The sequence below is a fragment of the Schistocerca gregaria genome, chromosome 2 (assembly GCF_023897955.1).
Source record: "Schistocerca gregaria isolate iqSchGreg1 chromosome 2, iqSchGreg1.2, whole genome shotgun sequence".
Taxonomy (NCBI): domain Eukaryota; kingdom Metazoa; phylum Arthropoda; class Insecta; order Orthoptera; family Acrididae; genus Schistocerca; species Schistocerca gregaria.
In genome coordinates, this window is record NC_064921.1 from 252554747 (window position 1) to 252572508 (window position 17762).

The 17762-nt window shown below is 45.1% G+C and overlaps 1 protein-coding gene across 1 annotated transcript in view; it reads left to right on the forward strand.

Moving 5' to 3' along the window:
• Positions 1-17762, forward strand: part of LOC126336800 (uncharacterized) — a 347186-nt gene that overhangs the window by 248072 nt on the left and 81352 nt on the right. Inside the window, exon 4 of the mRNA XM_050000834.1 lies at positions 5945-6150. Coding sequence (XP_049856791.1) covers positions 5945-6150 — 206 coding nt within the window. The remainder of the gene's footprint in view (positions 1-5944; positions 6151-17762) is intronic.

Genomic DNA, 17762 nt, shown 5'->3' on the forward strand with positions numbered 1-17762 from the left:
TGCAGTTTCTTTAATTTTAATCTACAGTTCATAACCAATAGATTGTGGTCAGAGTCCACATCTGCCCCTGGAAATGTCTTACAATTTAAAACCTGGTTCCTAAATCTATGTCTTACCATTATATGATATATCTGAAACCTGTCAGTATCTCCAGGCTTTTTCCATGTATACCGCCTTCTTTTATGATTCTTGAACCAAGTGTTACCTATGATTAAGTCGTGCTCTGTGCAAAATTCTACCAGGCGGCTTCCTCTTTCATTTCATTGCCCCAGTCCATATTCACCTACTACGTTTCCTTCTCTCCCTTTTCCTACTACCGAATTCCAGTCATCCATGACTATTAAATTTTCGTCTCCCTTCACTATCTGAATAATTTCTTTTATTTGATCATACATTTCTTCAATTTCTTCGTCATCTGCAGAGCTAGTTGGCATATAAACTTGTACTACTGTAGTAGGTGTGGGCTTCGTATCTATCTTGGCCACAATAATGCGTTCACTATGTTGTTTGTAGCAGCTTACCCGCATTTCTATTTACCTATTCATTATTAAACCTACTCCTGCATTACCCCTATTTGATTTTAGGGTTTATAACCCTGTAGTCACCTGAACAAAAGTCTTGTTCCTCCTGCCAGCGAACTTCACTAATTCCCACTATATCTAACTTTAACTTATCCATTTCCCTTTTTAAATTTTCTAACCTATCTGCCCGATTAAGGGATCTGACATTCCACGCTCCGATCCGTAGAATGCCAGCATAGTGAACGCATTATTGTGGCCAAGATAGATACGAAGCCCACACCTACTACAGTAGTACAAGTTTATATGCCAACTAGCTCTGCAGATGACGAAGAAATTGAAGAAATGTATGATGAAATAAAAGAATTTATTCAGCTAGTGAAGGGAGACGAAAATTTAATAGTCATGGGTGACTGGAATTCGAGTGTAGGAAAACGGAGAGAAGGAAACGTAGTAGGTGGATATGGATTGGGGCTAAGAAATGAAAGAGGAAGCCGCCTGGTAGAATTTTGCACAGAGCACAACTTAGTCATAGCTAACACTTGGTTTAAGAATCATGAAAGAAGGTTGTATACATGGAAGAACACTGGAGATACTAAAAGGTGTCGGATAGGTTATATAATGGTAAGACAGAGATTTAGGAACCAGGTTTTAAAATGTAAGACATTTCCAGGGGCAGATGTGGACTCTGACCACAATCTATTGGTTATGACTTGTAGATTAAAACTGAAGAAACTGAAAAATGTGGGAATTTAAGGAGATGGGACCTGGATAAACTGAAAGAACCAAAGGTTGTACAGAGTTTCAGGGAGAGCATAAGGGAACAATTGTCAGGAATGGGGGATAGAAATACAGTAGAAGAAGAATGGGTAGCTTTGAGGGATCAAGTAGTGAAGGCAGCGGAGGATCAAGTAGTAAAAAGACGAGGGCTAGTAGAAATCCTTCGGTAACAGAAGAAATATTGAATTTAATTGATGAAAGGAGAAAATATAAAAATGTAATAAATGAAGCAGGCAAAAATGAATACAAACTCTCAAAAATAAGATTGACAGGAAGTGCAAAATGGCTAAGCAGGGATGGCTAGAGGACAAATGTAAGGATGTAGAGGCTTATCGCACTAGGGGTAAGATAGATACTGCCTACAGGAAAATTAGAGAGATCTTTGGAGAAAAGAGAACCACTTGTATGAACATCAAGAGCTCAGATGGAAACCCAGTTCTAAGCAAAGAAGGGAAAGCAGAAAGGTGGAAGGAGTATATAGAGGGTCTATACAAGGGCGATGTACTTAAGGACAATGTTATGGAAATGGAAGAGGATGTAGATGAAGATGAAATGGGAGATACGATACTGCGTGAAGAGTTTGACACAGCACTGAAAGACCTGAGTCGAAACAAGGCCCCCGGAGTAGACGACATTCAATTGGAACTACTGACGGCCTTGGGAGAGCCAGTCCTGACAAAACCCTACCATCTGGTGAGCAAGATGTATGAGACAGGTGAAATACCCTCAGACTTCAAGAAGAATATAATAATCCAAATCCCAAAGAAAGCAGGTGTTGACAGATGTGAAAATTACCGAACTGTCAGCTTAATAAGTCACAGCTGCAAAATACTAACGCGAATTCTTTACAGACGAATGGAAAAACTAGTAGAATCCGACCTCGGGGAAGATCAGTTTGGATTCCGTAGAAATGTTGGAACACGTGAGGCAATACTGACCCTACGACTTATCTTAGAAGCTAGATTAAGGAAGGGCAAACCTACGTTTCTAGCATTTGTAGACTTAGAGAAAGCTTTTGACAATGTTGACTGGAATACTCTCTTTCAAATTCTAAAGGTGGCAGGGGTAAAATACAGGGAGCGAAAGGCTATTTACAATTTGTGCAGAAACCAGATGGCAGTTATAAGAGTCGAGGGGCATGAAAGGGAAGCAGTTGTTGGGAAGGGAGTGAGACAGGGTTGTAGCCTCTCCCCGATGTTATTCAATCTGTATATTGAGCAAGCAGTAAAGGAAACAAAAGAAAAGTTCGGAGTAGGTATTAAAATCCATGGAGAAGAAATAAAAACTTTGAGGTTCGCCAATGACATTGTAATTCTGTCAGAGACAGCAAGTGACTTGGAAGAGCAGTTGAATGGAATGGACAGTGTCTTGAAAGGAGGATATAAGATGAACATCAACAAAAGCAAAACGAGGATAATGGAATGTAGTCGAATTAAGTCGGGTGATGCTGAGGGAAATAGATTACGAAATGAGACACTTAAAGTAGTAAAGGAGTTTTGCTATTTGGGGAGCAAAGTAACTGATGATGGTCGAAGTAGAGAGGATATAAAATGTAGACTGGCAATGGCAAGGAAAGCGTTTCTGAAGAAGAGAAATTTGTTAACATCGAATATAGATTTATGTATCAGGAAGTCGTTTCTGAAAGTATTTGTATGGAGTGTAGCCATGTATGGAAGTGAAACATGGACGATAAATAGTTTGGACAAGAAGAGAATTGAACCTTTCGAAATGCGGTGCTACAGAAGAATGCTGAAGATTAGATGGGTAGATCACATAACTAATGAGGAAGTATTGAATAGGATTGGGGAGAAGAGAAGTTTGTGGCACAACTTGACCAGAAGAAGGGATTGGTTGGTAGGACATGTTCTGAGGCATCAAGGTATCACCAATTTAGTATTGGAGGGCAGCTGGAGGGTAAAAATCGTAGAGGGAGACCAAGAGATGACTACACTACGCAGATTCAGAAGGATGTAGGTTGCAGTGGGTACTGGGAGATGAAGAGGCTTGCACAGGATGGAGTAGCATGGAGAGCTGCATCAAACCAGTCTCAGGACTGAAGACCACAACAACGACATGCTGTTTGTAGTAGCTTAGCCGCATTCCTATTTTCCTATTCATTATTAAACCTACTCCTGCATTACCCCTATTTGATTTTGTGTTTATAACCCTGTAGTCACCTGACCAGAGGTCTTGTTCCTCCTGCCACCGAACTTCACTAATTCCCACTATATCTAACTTTAACCTGTCCATTTCCCTTTTTAAATTTTCTAACCTACTTGCCCGATTAAGGAATCTGACATTCCACGCTCCGATCCGTAGAACGCCAGTTTTCTTTCTTCTGATAACGACATCCTCTTGGGTAGTCCCCGCCCGGAGATCCGAATGGGGGACTATTTTACCTCCGAAATATTTTACCCAAGAGGACGCCATCATCATTTAATCATACAGTAAAGCTGCATGCCCTGGGGAAAAATTACGGCCGTAGTTTCCCCTTGCTTTCAGCCGTTCGCAGTACCAGCACAGCAAGGCCGTTTTGGTTATTGTTAAAAGGCCAGATCAGTCAATCAGCCAGACTGTTGCCCTTGCAGCTACTGAAAAGGCTGCTGCCCCTCTTCAGGAACCACACGTTTGTCTGGCCTCTCAACAGATACCTCTCCGTTGTGGTTGTACCTACGGTACGGCTATATGTATCGCTGAAGCACGCAAGCCTCCACACCAACGGCAAGGTCCATGGTTCATGGGGGGAGGAAATGCTCATAGAACAAGCATATTTGTTTAACAATTTGCATCTGCCGGAAATCGAAACCAGACCGGCCACTTGACAGACGAGGACTCTACGACCGAGCCACAGCGACTGTCGAAAAATCGACCTTACTTTAGGGCCCTAAAGATACTGGGGAAAATATATATATATATATATATATATATATATATATATATATATATATATATATATATATATATCTGGAAATTGAAATAAGAACACCGTGAATTCATTGTCCCAGGAAGGGGAAACTTTATTGACACTTTCCTGGGGTCAGATACATCACATGATCACACTGACAGAACCACAGGCACATAGACACAGGCAACAGAGCATGCACAATGTCGGCACTAGTACAGTGTATATCCACCTTTCGCAGCAATGCAGGCTGCTATTCTCCCATGGAGACGATCGTAGAGATGCTGGATGTAGTCCTGTGGAACGGCTTGCCATGCCATTTCCACCTGGCGCCTCAGTTGGACCAGCGTTCGTGCTGGACGTGCAGACCGCGTGAGACGACGCTTCATCCAGTCCCAAACATGCTCAATGGGGGACAGATCTGGAGATCTTGCTGGCCAGGGTAGTTGACTTACACCTTCTAGAGCACGTTGGGTGGCACAGGATACATGCCGACATGCATTGTCCTGTTGGAACAGCAAGTTCCCTTGCCGGTCTAGGAATGGTAGAACGATGGGTTCGATGACGGTTTGGATGTACCGTGCACTATTCAGTGTCCCCTCGACGATCACCAGAGGTGTACGGCCAGTGTAGGAGATCGCTCCCCACACCATGATGCCGGGTGTTGGCCCTGTGTGCCTCGGTCGTATGCAGTGCTGATTGTGGCGCTCACCTGCACGGCGCCAAACACGCATACGACCATCATTGGCACCAAGGCAGAAGCGACTCTCATCGCTGAAGACGACACGTCTTCATTCGTCCCTCCATTCACGCCTGTCGCGACACCACTGGAGGGGTGCTGCACGATGTTGGGGCGTGAGCGGAAGACGGCCTAACGGTGTGCGGGACCGTAGCCCAGATTCATGGAGACGGTTGCGAATGGTCCTCGCCGATACCCCAGGAGCAACAGTGTCCCTAATTTGCTGGGAAGTGGCAGTACGGTACCCTACGGCACTGCGTAGGATCCTACGGTCTTGGCGTGCATCCGTGCGTCGCTGCGGTCCGGTCCCAGGTCGACGGGCACGTGCACCTTCCGCCGACCACTGGCGACAACATCGATGTACTGTGGAGACCTCAAACCCCACGTGTTGAGCAATTCGGCGGTACGTCCACCCGGCCTCCCGCATGCCCACTATACGCCCTCGCTCAAAGTCCGTCAACTGCATATACGGTTCACGTCCACGCTGTCGCGGAATGCTACCAGTGTTAAAGACTGCGATGGAGCTCCGTATGCCACGGCAAACTGGCTGACACTGACGTCGGCGTTGCACAAATGCTGCGCAGCTAGCGCCATTCGACGGCCAACACCGCGGTTCCTGGTGTGTCCGCTGTGCCGTGCGTGTGATCATTGCTTGTACAGCCCTCTCGCAGTGCCCGGAGCAAGTATGGTGGGTCTGACACACCGGTGTCAATGTGTTCTTTTTTCCATTTCCAGGAGTATATATATATATATATATATATATATATATATATATATATATATATATATATATATATATATATATATATATATATGAAGGGTGATAGAGAAGGCTTACTTTCATCTCCATTACATAGTGATTTCTTGCGATTAGTACGTTACTGAGAAAGATGTTTTCCATAAAGAGATGCAAGTGACGATGGCAAAGTAGTGCAGTAGTGGTGTTTAGTATCGTGCCGTGTTGTCAGCAGCGTACATTGGCAGTGCTTGGTGTGTGTGTTGCAGGGATGGTGGCGGTGGAAAGCGAGGAGGAGCGCCGGCTGGCGGCGCAGTCGTCGGCGGCGAGCTTCGCGGTGGACACGGCGGGCTGCCGCATCCCGGCGTTGCAGGCCTGGGACCCGCAGGTGCGACGTTTCGTCGAGCCCCCGCCGCACATTGACTGCGGCCGGCCGCGGCTCGTCACCTCGGACGACGCGCGCCTCTACATCCGGGTACGGTAAGCTGCCTCTCTACTATTCTCATCCCATCCCAACCCCTGTCCGAGTCCAACCCAGATGGATCTCCTCTCATCGTGTGCTCCTACATTTACGTCTCTTATACCCCAAGAGCCATGCAGCTTCCCGTGGTGGTGCCGCTTATGTTCCTTTACGATACATATAGCCGCGGTGCAGCTGCAAAAACATCGGAAGTGTATCTCATGCTCCACGAACCGTCGTCCTCAACGTGATAGGGTCGCTTGTGTGCTTCAACGATACAGACTGTCGTATCTTAAATGCATCCACAATATACAGGTGATTAAAAAAGGTACTGCCAAACTGTCAGGAAACATTCCTCACACACAAATAAAGAAAAGATTTTATATGGACATGTGTCCGGATACTCTTAATTTCCATGTTAGAGCTCATTTTAGTTTCGTCAGTATGTACTGTACTCCCTCGATTCACCGCCAGTTGGCCCAACTGAAGGAAGGTAATGTTTACTTCGGTGCTTGTGTTGACATGCGACTCATTGCTCTACAGTACTAGCATCAAGCACATCAGTACGTAGCATCAACAGGTTAGTGTTCATCACGAACGTGGTTTTGCAGTCAGTGCAATGTTTACAAATGCGGAATTCGCAGATGCCCATTTGATGTATGGATTAGCACGGGGCAATAGCCGTGGCGCGGTACGTTTGTATTGAGTCACATTTCCAGAACGAAGGTGTCCCGATAGGAAGACGTTCGAAGCAATTGATCGGCGTGGTAGGGAGCACGGAACATTCCAGCCTATGACTCGCGACTGAAGAAGACCTAGAACGACGAGGATACCTGCAATGGACGAGGCAATTCTTTGAGCAGTTGACGATAACCCTAATGTCACCGTCAGAGAAGTTGCTGCTGTACAAGGTAACGTTGACCACGTCACTGTATGGAGAGTGATACGGGAGAACCAGTTGTTTCCGTACCATGTACAGCGTGTGCAGGCACTATCAGCAGCTGATTGGCCTCCACGGGTACACTTCTGCGAATGGTTCATCCAACAATGTGTCAATCCTCATTTCAGTGCAAATGTTCTCTTTACGGATGAGGCTTCATTCCAACGTCATCAAACTGTAAATTTTCACAATCAACATGTGTGGGCTGACGAGAATCCGCATGCAATTATACAATCACATCATCAACACAGATTAATGTGAACGTTTGGGCAGGCATTGTTGGTGATGTCTTGATCGGGCCCCATGTTCTTCCACCCTTGCTCAATGGAGCACGTTATCATGATTTCATACGGGATACTCTACCTGTGCTGCTAGAACATGTGCCTTTACAAGTACGACACAACATGTGGTTCATGCACGATGGAGCTCCTGCACATTTCAGTCGAAGTGTTCGTACGCTTCTCAACAACAGATTCGGTGGCCGATGGATTGGTAGAGACGGACAAATTCCATGGCCTCGACGCTCTCCTGACCTCAACCCTCTTGACTTTCACTTATGGGGGCATTTGAAAGCTCTTGTCTACGCAATCCCCGCACCAAACGTAGAGACTCTTCGTGCTCGTATTGTGGACGGCTATGATACAATACGCCATTCTCCAGGGCTGCATCAGTGCATCAGGGATTCCATGCGACGGAGGGTGGATGCATGTATCCTTGGTAACGGAGGACATTTTGAACATTTCCTGTGACAAAGTGTTTGAAGTCACGCTGTTACGTTCTGTTGCTGCGTGTTTCCATTCCATGATTAATGTGATTGGAAGAGAAGTAATAAAATGAGCTCTAACATGGAAAGTAAGCGTTTCCGGACACATGTCAACATAACATATTTTCTCTCTTTGTGTGTGAGGAATGTTTCCTGAAAGTTTGGCCGTACCTTTTTGTAACACCCTGTATAGCTACCTCATACCTACTGAACCGTGGACCTTTCTGTGGTAGGGGGTGAACTCCGTGCCTGGACGATACAGACAGTCATACCTTAGGTACAACAAAATCGGACGGGTGTTTCTTCCCCATGAAACGAGGACCTTATTGTGGTAGGGTGATTTGCATACCTCATCAATACAGGAGATATTCACACATAGATGTGTATAGGTGTTACCACACTGGACTACTCATACTCCACAAACCGTGGGCCTTGCTATGGAAGGGTTGCTTACACACCTCAGCGATACAGATAGTCAAGCCATAAATGCAACTGCATCAGATTGGGGTCTCATACCTCACGAACTGTCGACCTCACCATGGTAGAATGACTAATGAGCCTCAGCGATACAGACTGCTGTACTATAAGTGCTATCACGTCATATGGGTATCTCGTCCCTTAAAAACCACGGACCTTGCCACGGTAGGGTCGCTTGTGTTCATCGATACAGATTGTCTCATACCTTAAGTGCAGCCACAACAGAGGGCTACCTCATTTCTTAAGAACCGTAGACCTTTCCGCGCTAGGGTGGCTTGCATGCCCCATTAATAGAGACAGTTAAATAATAAGTGCAACTGCGTAGGAGGGGTATCTCATACCCCACCAACTGTGAGCCTTGCCGCGTTAATGGGACTTAAAGCGTGCCTCAGCGGTACAGATCGTGGTACCACAAGTGCAGCCATATTAGAGGGTTATCTCATGCCTCAGCCAACGGCCTTGACGAAGTGCTAACAGCGATTCCCGTCAGATCACCGATGTTTTTCGCTGTCGGGCTGGGCTAACAATTGGACGTGTGACCATTTGGTCTGCTGACTGCTGTTGGCAAGTGACATAACTCAGCTCTTGTGAGCTACTTCATTGAGAAGCAGCGGCTCCAGTCTTGTAAACTGACATACGGCTGGGAGGGCAATGTGCTGACGACATGCCTCTCCATATTCCATTTCAGTGACTCCTGTAGGCTTCAGATGACACGGCGGCCGGTCGGTACACGGGGCCTTCACGACCTGTTCGGGTGGAGTTTCGTTTCAGTTTCTATCTCATGCCCTGCGAACTATCGGCTAACTAGTAGACTGACTTATTTGTCTCGATAATACAGACAACTTTAGTGCAAATGCTACCATATCGGAGGGGTGCCTCGTACCTTAAAAAATGTGGACTTCACCGTGCCTTGCGTACCGCAGCGATGCAGCGGGGGGGGGGGGGGGGGGGGGGGGGGGGGAAGGGAATCTTCTCACGAAATTTCAACCACCAACTTCCTCCTCTAAATACGGCAATATTTTGTTGATGCCGACCTGCAGAGGGAGAAACGATCATGATAATAAAGTAAGGGAAATCAGAGCTCGCACGGATAGATTTGAGTGTTCGTTTTCCCCCGCGCTGTTCGAGAGTAGGATAACAGAGAACTATTGTGAGGGTGGTTCGATGAATCCTCTGCCCGGCTCTCAAGTGTGACTTGCAAAGCATCCATGCAGATGTAGACGTAAGTTGTTTAGATACTGAGATATAATCGTGTGCAACTCCGATAGGGCCCTTGTCAATTTTGGATGAAGCCGAGGTAATTGTATTTTTTTTCTAATCAGAATGACATATTTGTTATTCAAGCTAGTTAAGTCATCAGTAGAAATCTCAGAATGAAGAAATTTACGTGATCGTTCGCACAACTGCTCAACCGCCTTATGTTTGCAAGAGTTGCTTACGTTCTGCCTGAGCGTAGATTGAACATCGACAGGGTCATGGTTGTGAGAAGTAGTCTCTTCACGAGTCTTACCTGTTACATCAATATTTAGATAGGCTTAGCAAGTCTTTTTACAGCAAAACGTCATTAAATTTCACTATATAACTTGTACCCTTCTATCACATGCAGTTGCTTTCCTTTGCCACTAAACATCGTTTCAAACCCACTCCACACCCACCTGTAGCTAATAAAGATCGTACACGCAACTAATATGTTTACGGTTAGCGGTTTACCCGCTACACTGATGCTTATTACAGCGTCTGAAGAAGATCCATCCGAAACTAGTATCTGGTTGTATCTCGTATCTCACGAATGGTGGACCATGCCACAGAAGGGTGACTTCGTATCTTAAGAATACTGATGGTCGTACCATGTGTGTAACCACATTGGAGGGGTACTCATGCGCTATGAAACGTGCAACCTCGCAGCAGTGGGGTGTTTTCTGTGCCTCAATGATACAGGTAACCGTGATAAAGCACCACCACAGTGGATGGATATCCTTTGAGAGGTCGGACAAACATATGGAATATTAAGCGGTGCAGCAACCTTTTAAGTAGTTGCAGGGCAACAGTCTAGATGATCGAATTATTTGGCCTTGTAACATCAACCAACATAGCCTTGCTGTGTTGGTACTGAGAACGGCTGAAAGCAAGGTGAAACTATAATTATTGTTTTTCCCGATGACACGCAGCTCTACTCTACAGGTTAATGATAGAACCCTCTTGGTTAAATATTGCAGAGGCAAAACTGTACCCCATTCAGATCTCCGGGCAGGGACTGCTCAGGAGGAGGTTCTCATCAGTTAACACTTAACTTCCCTTCTAAGGGTCCATGCATGGAAATTCCGAGATCCCTTAATCAGAGGTTTAAAATCATAAATGCACCGTTTGAAGCTGAATACAGTGGGAATTAGTGAATTGCGATGAGAGGAAGAACACGGCTTCAGGTTAGGCGTCTGCAGAGTTATAAACGAAAAATCAGATATGGGTAATGCAGGAGTAGGTCTAGTCACGAATAAGAAAATTGGAATGCAGAGAAACTACCAGGAACAATGTACTGAACGTGTTACCGTAATCAAGATAGACACGAGGCCAATATCCACTGTGCCGCTATCACCCAGGTCCGGACACCGTCTCAAGTATACTTACGGTGTACACAATGAATGTGACGAAAGGAGTGTAAGGTCTTACTGCCTAACTTTACTGATATTTACGCCCGACAAGATCGTGAATAGAGCACTTATTTGGCGGAGCGGACACAAGAAAGAATCATGATAATATGTGAAACCTGAATCTGTACTTTCGTAAAATAGTTCTCTGAACTCCGATTATTTAACAGCGCCCGACTCACCGCCTTGTTAATATAGGATTGCGTGAGGCGCTTTTAGAATTTGTTAAAACTGACGTCTACTTGGAGCGTTCATACTGACAAAAAAAAAAAAAACGTAAACATAATCTCAGGGATTGTATTCCGTGTTATCACAATGAAGTATTGCTGCACGATATCTTTATGTACTTAAATTTAATTAAAAGAAACCTTGTAATGAAAGAAAGTATTTCCCTTTTTTAAACGGAATAATCTTCGCCTTGCCGAGAAGCGGCCAATGTCTGGACTTAACTGAATATTCTTAGTTTTTACCTTTATACGACATAAATGAATATATTCACTTTCTTTTCCTTAATAATTATGGTGCGAGTCTTTTAAGGCGTCCGTTGATGACGGAACGCTTTGAAATTATAATGAAATTAGTCCTACACAAGATGTCGGCCAAGAATGGTCGATTGTTCGACCGTTCTTGCTGTTTGTTCCACGTGCTGAAAACCTTACAAATAATATTTTTATTTCTGCATGAAGCTCACTATGCAAATGAAAGAAAAATGCACAGTCAGCATAAATTACCACATATTATTTAAAATTTACAACTTACAATACGAAATGGCAGCCGTAGTGATCATTAGATTCGAGACTAGAACAGAGAGTCAGTAATAAAGTTGGTCTTTTTAAAAAATGGTTCAAATGGCTCTGAGCACTATGGGACTCAACTGCTGTGATCATTAGTCCCCTAGAACTTAGAACTACTTAAACCTAACTAACCTAAGGACATCACACACATCCATGCAGGATTCGAACCTGCGACCGTAGCAGTCGCACGGTTCCGGACTGCGCGCCTAGAACCGCGAGACCACCGTGGCCGGCCGGTCTTTTTAGTTTCTTTCGCCATCGAGTAAAATAACAATTAATTACCACAAAGATCCTATACAGTTATCTTATAGAGTACCATTATTATTTCATTTCATTGTAAATTACCGTTATGACAGCTAATTGCAGGCGCATTTTCAAAGTTTTTACAGTTTTCATTTTACTTTGTTTTGTGTCTACCTTGTCGTCGCACGATTTAATATTTTGAACCGTGTACCGGTGCAACACCATGGTAGTGTAAGTTTATGTCCCAAATAGCTTCACAGATTAAGAGACTGAAAGAATGTGTGAAACGATTAAAGAAATTATTCACATAGTGAAGGGAGACAATAATTTGTGATGGGTGACTCGAATTCCATAGTAGGAAAAGGAAGAGAAGGAAAAATGGTGGGAGAATAGGGACTGTGTGAAAGGAATGAAAAAGAGAGCCGCTTTATAGAATTTCCCACAGAGGATAAGTTAATCATCTGTAGCACTTGCTTTAATAGTGATGCGGAAAAGACATGGATACACCGGATCTTCAGAGTGATTATATGATGGTAAGACAAATATTTTGAAACCTCATTAAAAGTGTAATACGTTTCCAGGAGCACAATTGGATTCTGACCATAATTTATTGACTTTGAAATACGGATTAAAACTGAAGGAGTTGAAGAGATGTAAGAAATTAAAGAGATGGGACGTGAATAAATAGAGAGAACCAAGACGTGTTGAGAGTTCCCGAGGGAGCATTAGGTAACGATTGACTGAAATAGTGGAAAGGAATACAATAAAATACGAATGGGTAGCTTGGGCCCTCTCTGCCGTTTAATGATTGTTCACCTATACTAATTCCATTTCTCCATCCTCCACGCTGCTGATTTTCACCCCTTCCTCTATTCCTCAGTAACTGAGTACACTGCTCCTGCACGTGTCCTTTACAACCACACTTACAACATTTTATACCTCCTGTAAACACTGTTTGCCTGTCACGTACCCCCGTCGCCACGTCTATTTCTTCACAATGGATTGTCAACTGAATTGCCAAATATAAATCTTTAGGAGTCCTTTCACTCACTTTCTGCGCCATATGCGACAGTAGCCCCACAAAAATACACCAAGTGCCCTTTGCTCGGCCTCCTGCATCAGTATACTCATTAATTTCTCTTATCCTGTCCGCAAATTTCTCTATCGTCTCCCTCTGCCTCTTCGTCATTGTACTCAACCTGTCCCTGAAGTAACGAGCGCTATTCGGTTTCTTGTACCTCTGTGAAAGCTCCTCCTTCAACTTCTTTAACTGTTCCGCCTTCCTTAAGGCCTCAGAACATGTTACATATGTCTTTGCTTCACTCGTTAATCTAAGCTAAGCTACATGTAACAACTGTTCATCAGACCAATCATTCATCACAGCTGAAGTTTTCAAGTCCTTCACAAACGAACGCACATCCTCAGGTGCCTTGCCATAAAACAGAATAATTAAACTCGTGGCTGGATCAATCTCCTGCTGCGGTACCCTAGGCAAAAACGACTGATCTGATGCAGTTTCCCGTTCACTTCTAGATATTAATTCACTTCCCAACTCCATATTTTCCGCTGTGAATTGTGCTACCTTTTCCAAAAAAACTTCCGTATCGCTTCTGGTTCCAACTTACCTTGCGTCCCTGACTCTGCCATTGTGCTGCTTTCGTTCCCAGTTAGTCCCATTCCAGCCTACAAAATCCCACAGAAACAAAACATTTAACTACAAAAATAAACTGACTTCCTGCATCCCAGTATCATATTTTACGTTTTAGGAGGACATAAAGGACATAAAACATCATACTCAACCCAGTACAAAAGTAATTAAATGCCATGAAAGAAAAGAATTCTTACTGCCCTAAACAAAACAACACTTATTATGACAAACAAAAGTAATATACCTACAAAAAACATGTAAAATGGTCTGCCAGGAGCCATACTCGAAACACAAACAAAAAAAGAAAGAAAAGCGTCCAACATACAAAAAGTAAAATTGGTCAATACTCACCACATTTTGTGAATGTAATGCAGGAAGTGGGCTCGAACCTCGTATTGTGCACACGATGCCTCCTATTCTGACACCAAATGTAGATGGATATTGGACGAGGATGGAAACTGTCGCGATGCACTGTATTAAAACTCGCCCCAGATTCCCAAGTGATTTATTATTTTTAGCTACAGTGCTCCCCTTCCTCTCGGTCTGCATCACCGGGCCCCACAATGCTGAAGACACCACTTCACTGTCTGTGAAATGGCTTGGCACGGAATGGCTGCCTCAGTGACCCGCGCAATGCCCTGCTGTTCAAATGGCTCTGAGCACTATGGGACTCAACTGCTGTGGTCATCAGTCCCCTAGAACTTAGAACTACTTAAACCTAACTAACCTAAGGACACCACACACATCCATGCCCGAGGCAGGACTCGAACCTGCGACCGTAGCAGTCGCACGGTTCCGGACTGCGCGCCTAGAGCCGCGAGACCACCGCGGCCGGCTGCCCTGCTGTGTGTCGGTCTTGTACGGCCGTGGAGCTGTGACATCAGCGTGCGCCGGCCAGGTGCGCCGGCAGTCGACTCAGCGGTCTCCGTCCATATTGACTCAGTGCCACCCGTTGCAAGGCGACCCGCGGTGTGCTTCCTCACTGGCGTAGATAAGGTCGTGGCGACCACAAGCGCCCGCAATCCGGCGTCCAAATGTGCGGCTCTCGCCTCGAGATGCCTCTGGTGTGTGTTGGGAGCCAACAAGACTGCTCACAGTAGCGAGCCATGGAGTGACCCACCACTGGCTGGCTGCGGATCCTATGTTGGCCTCAGAGGGTTGAAAGAATGACCTGCTGTGGACTGAAATGCTGGCGCCCCATCTGCTGCTGCGTCTAGCCAGTGGTGTCACATGCTCCACCATCCAGGAGAGCTGTCACACTTGAATGCTTTGTCAGTGAACCGGCACCTATTTGTACGTGGCTGTGTGCCTCTGTTTTGCTAACGCGCCGCTCTGAGTCATGTACTGATAACACCTGGGTTGGGCCAGTGGGCCCCTTCTGCCTGTAACTTGTGCCATACAAACTGTTGCATTTACTCTTTTCAGTAGGTCTACGGCCCTGTGGCCTCCATTCTACTTCGCAACCGCTGGTAGCGTAACTTACTGTCAACAGGCCCACACCTGGCTGTAACTTGTACGCTCCAAAATACTAACCTTTTCCCACCGTGACACATCTCCAGCAACCACTCGCGCCAGGAATGCATTCCCTTCCTGAGCATAGCACTGCAGATGAGCAAGACAGTGGGCCATTCGACCTGCTTTCTGATGTGGTTGAAGACTGTGGGGACCTACTGGGCACACACTTTGCACATGTACAGTCTTTCCTTCATGATGGTCTGAACACTTTCGGCACTCAGTTCGACAACGGTGGCTAAGGCTTTCACTGTCACTCTGCTGTCCTGGGTAATGAGTGCATCCACCAGCTGAACGATGCAATTGGTAATGCAGTGTGGTGCTCGAGACCGTGCAACATCGGCTAACGACACCCATCCTTTCCTGAAGCGGTTGTACCACGCCTTGACCCTTGCAAGGGACATGCAGTGTTCACCGTACACTTATGACATTCGTCGATGAATGTCCGTTCCTCCTACTCTTTCCGCTGTCAGAAAATGAACAACACCTCTCTGCTCTTCTTTTGACGCCTCCATGTCACTGTTTGCAATTCGACTGCCCGTGTTGGACGATTGATGCATGCGGCTGCTAGCACTGTACAGTCACAGGACGTGATTGCGTGCCCTCTAGTAACGGGCTGTGAACTTCCACGCTCTGGTCAGAAACACACCTAATTACATACGCCCTGGTATTACTCTCCTGTCACAGGTTTGCGCATTCCAGACTCCAGTTCGTTTCTTTTTGAACACCCCTTATATTTTATTCCCTGCTGCTTTGACTGTTTCATCTCTCATAGCTTCCTGGTAGCGCTCCTGTTTAATTTCAAAGCTACAAGTACGCATGCAGAGGTGGAATGTTCAGTGGTAGGATCCATAGGAACTAAAAAGTTTAAGATTTTGTTAGACACAAGGGCGCAAGTGTCAGTGGCCATTAAGAGTTCAATGGGACAAAGAAAGTTATACCCACCATCTTATAAGTTGTGTGGAGTGGGGGATAAGGAGGTCACGCCTTTGGGGTTAGCAACAGTTGATTTTCGCGTAGGGAAAGTCGGATTCGATGCATGCATGGAGGTAGTACCATGGGTAAGCGAAGGCTACGATATGTTCCTAGGAGTAGATTTCTTGCATCAACATCATGGCAAAATTGACCTTGGACAACGAACTATGGAACTTGGTGAAATGTTCAATGTTGTCAATGGAGAGTTGTCTCGATGGGCATTCAACGTAATGAACAAACCAATTGAACTGCGTACATAAGCATTAGGGCTTAATTCGCATGAGTGTGTGTCTAGTGGCACCGGGAAGTCGCCATGGGTAAGAGTAGAGTCGGACCTAGCTGTGGGCACCTTATGTGTTATTGAACCATTGGAGGATAATTAATTTTTGGATCCATTAGGTTGTTTTGTGAAATGTAGTATTGCTCGCATACAAGAGGGAAACGACGGGCGAGTAGCCCCGTGAACATTGATAATTTTAGCTCTCTAGGCGCGAATTTGAGAAAAGGAGTTTTAGTAGCGAATTTGGATGTACCAGATGACGAAGACTGGTGTTCGAGAGGTAGGCGTAGCGATCAACCACTAACTGCCGATAGAATTGCATTGCGTAACAAAGTTAAGGATTTGAAAGGAGAAGAAAAAGAGCATGTGGAAGAGTTGTGGAAATTTAAGGATTTGTTTTTCCCGCAAGAGCCGTTACCAGCAACTCCATTAGTTCAACTTGGGATACCGACAGGGAACGAAGCACCTGTTTACCATAAACCATACAGAATACAGAGGTATTTGCAGCCCATTGTGCAGGATTTCATTGATCAACAGCTTGCGGACGGTATTATAGAGCATAGTAATAGTTGTTGGGGAGCGGGCATTGTCGTTGTGCCTAAAAAATCTGTGGATGGAACTAAGAAATACAGGTTCTGTAGTGACTACCGATACCTCAATAATAAGACAGTAACGGATACATACCCCATTCCAAACATATCGGAGACTTGGATCACTTAGGACAGTGCCAGAACTTTTCTAAGATGGCTTTGACAAGTGGTTATCATCAGTTAGAGGTGGCTCCAGAGGGTCGTCCAAAAGCTGCCTTCTCTACTCCAGGAGGAGATTACCAGTACATCAGAGTGCCATTCGGTTTGATAATCGCTCCAGCAACGCTCCAGAGGTTGCTAGACAGTGTTCTGATGGGTCTGAAACCTTGACAGTGTCTTGTTTGTTTGTATGACATTATAGTGTTTTCAAGTAGTATAGAGCAGCATAGACAGCGGTTAAATGAAGTCTTTATGAGGTTAAGAGCAGCTCGTTTGACGTTGAGCCTGGAGAAGTGTCATTTTGCGTTGGAAGAAGTGAATTATTTAGGTCATATCATCAGTAAGGACGAAGTGTGAACAGATTCGAGGTTGGTACAGCCTTTAAGGGATTTTTGGGAGCCAAAAACAGCTAAGGAAGTGCAATCATTCTTCGGAATTTGCAGTTTCTATCGGCAGTTCGTGAAGGGTTTTGCAGATTTAGCACAGCCATTGACGGTATTGTTATGGAAGGGTGTGAAATTTGAGTGGACAGAAGTGTGTCAGAAAGCGTTTGACAAATTGAAATAAGTGTTAACATCAAGTCTGGTTCTTGTGTTTCCAG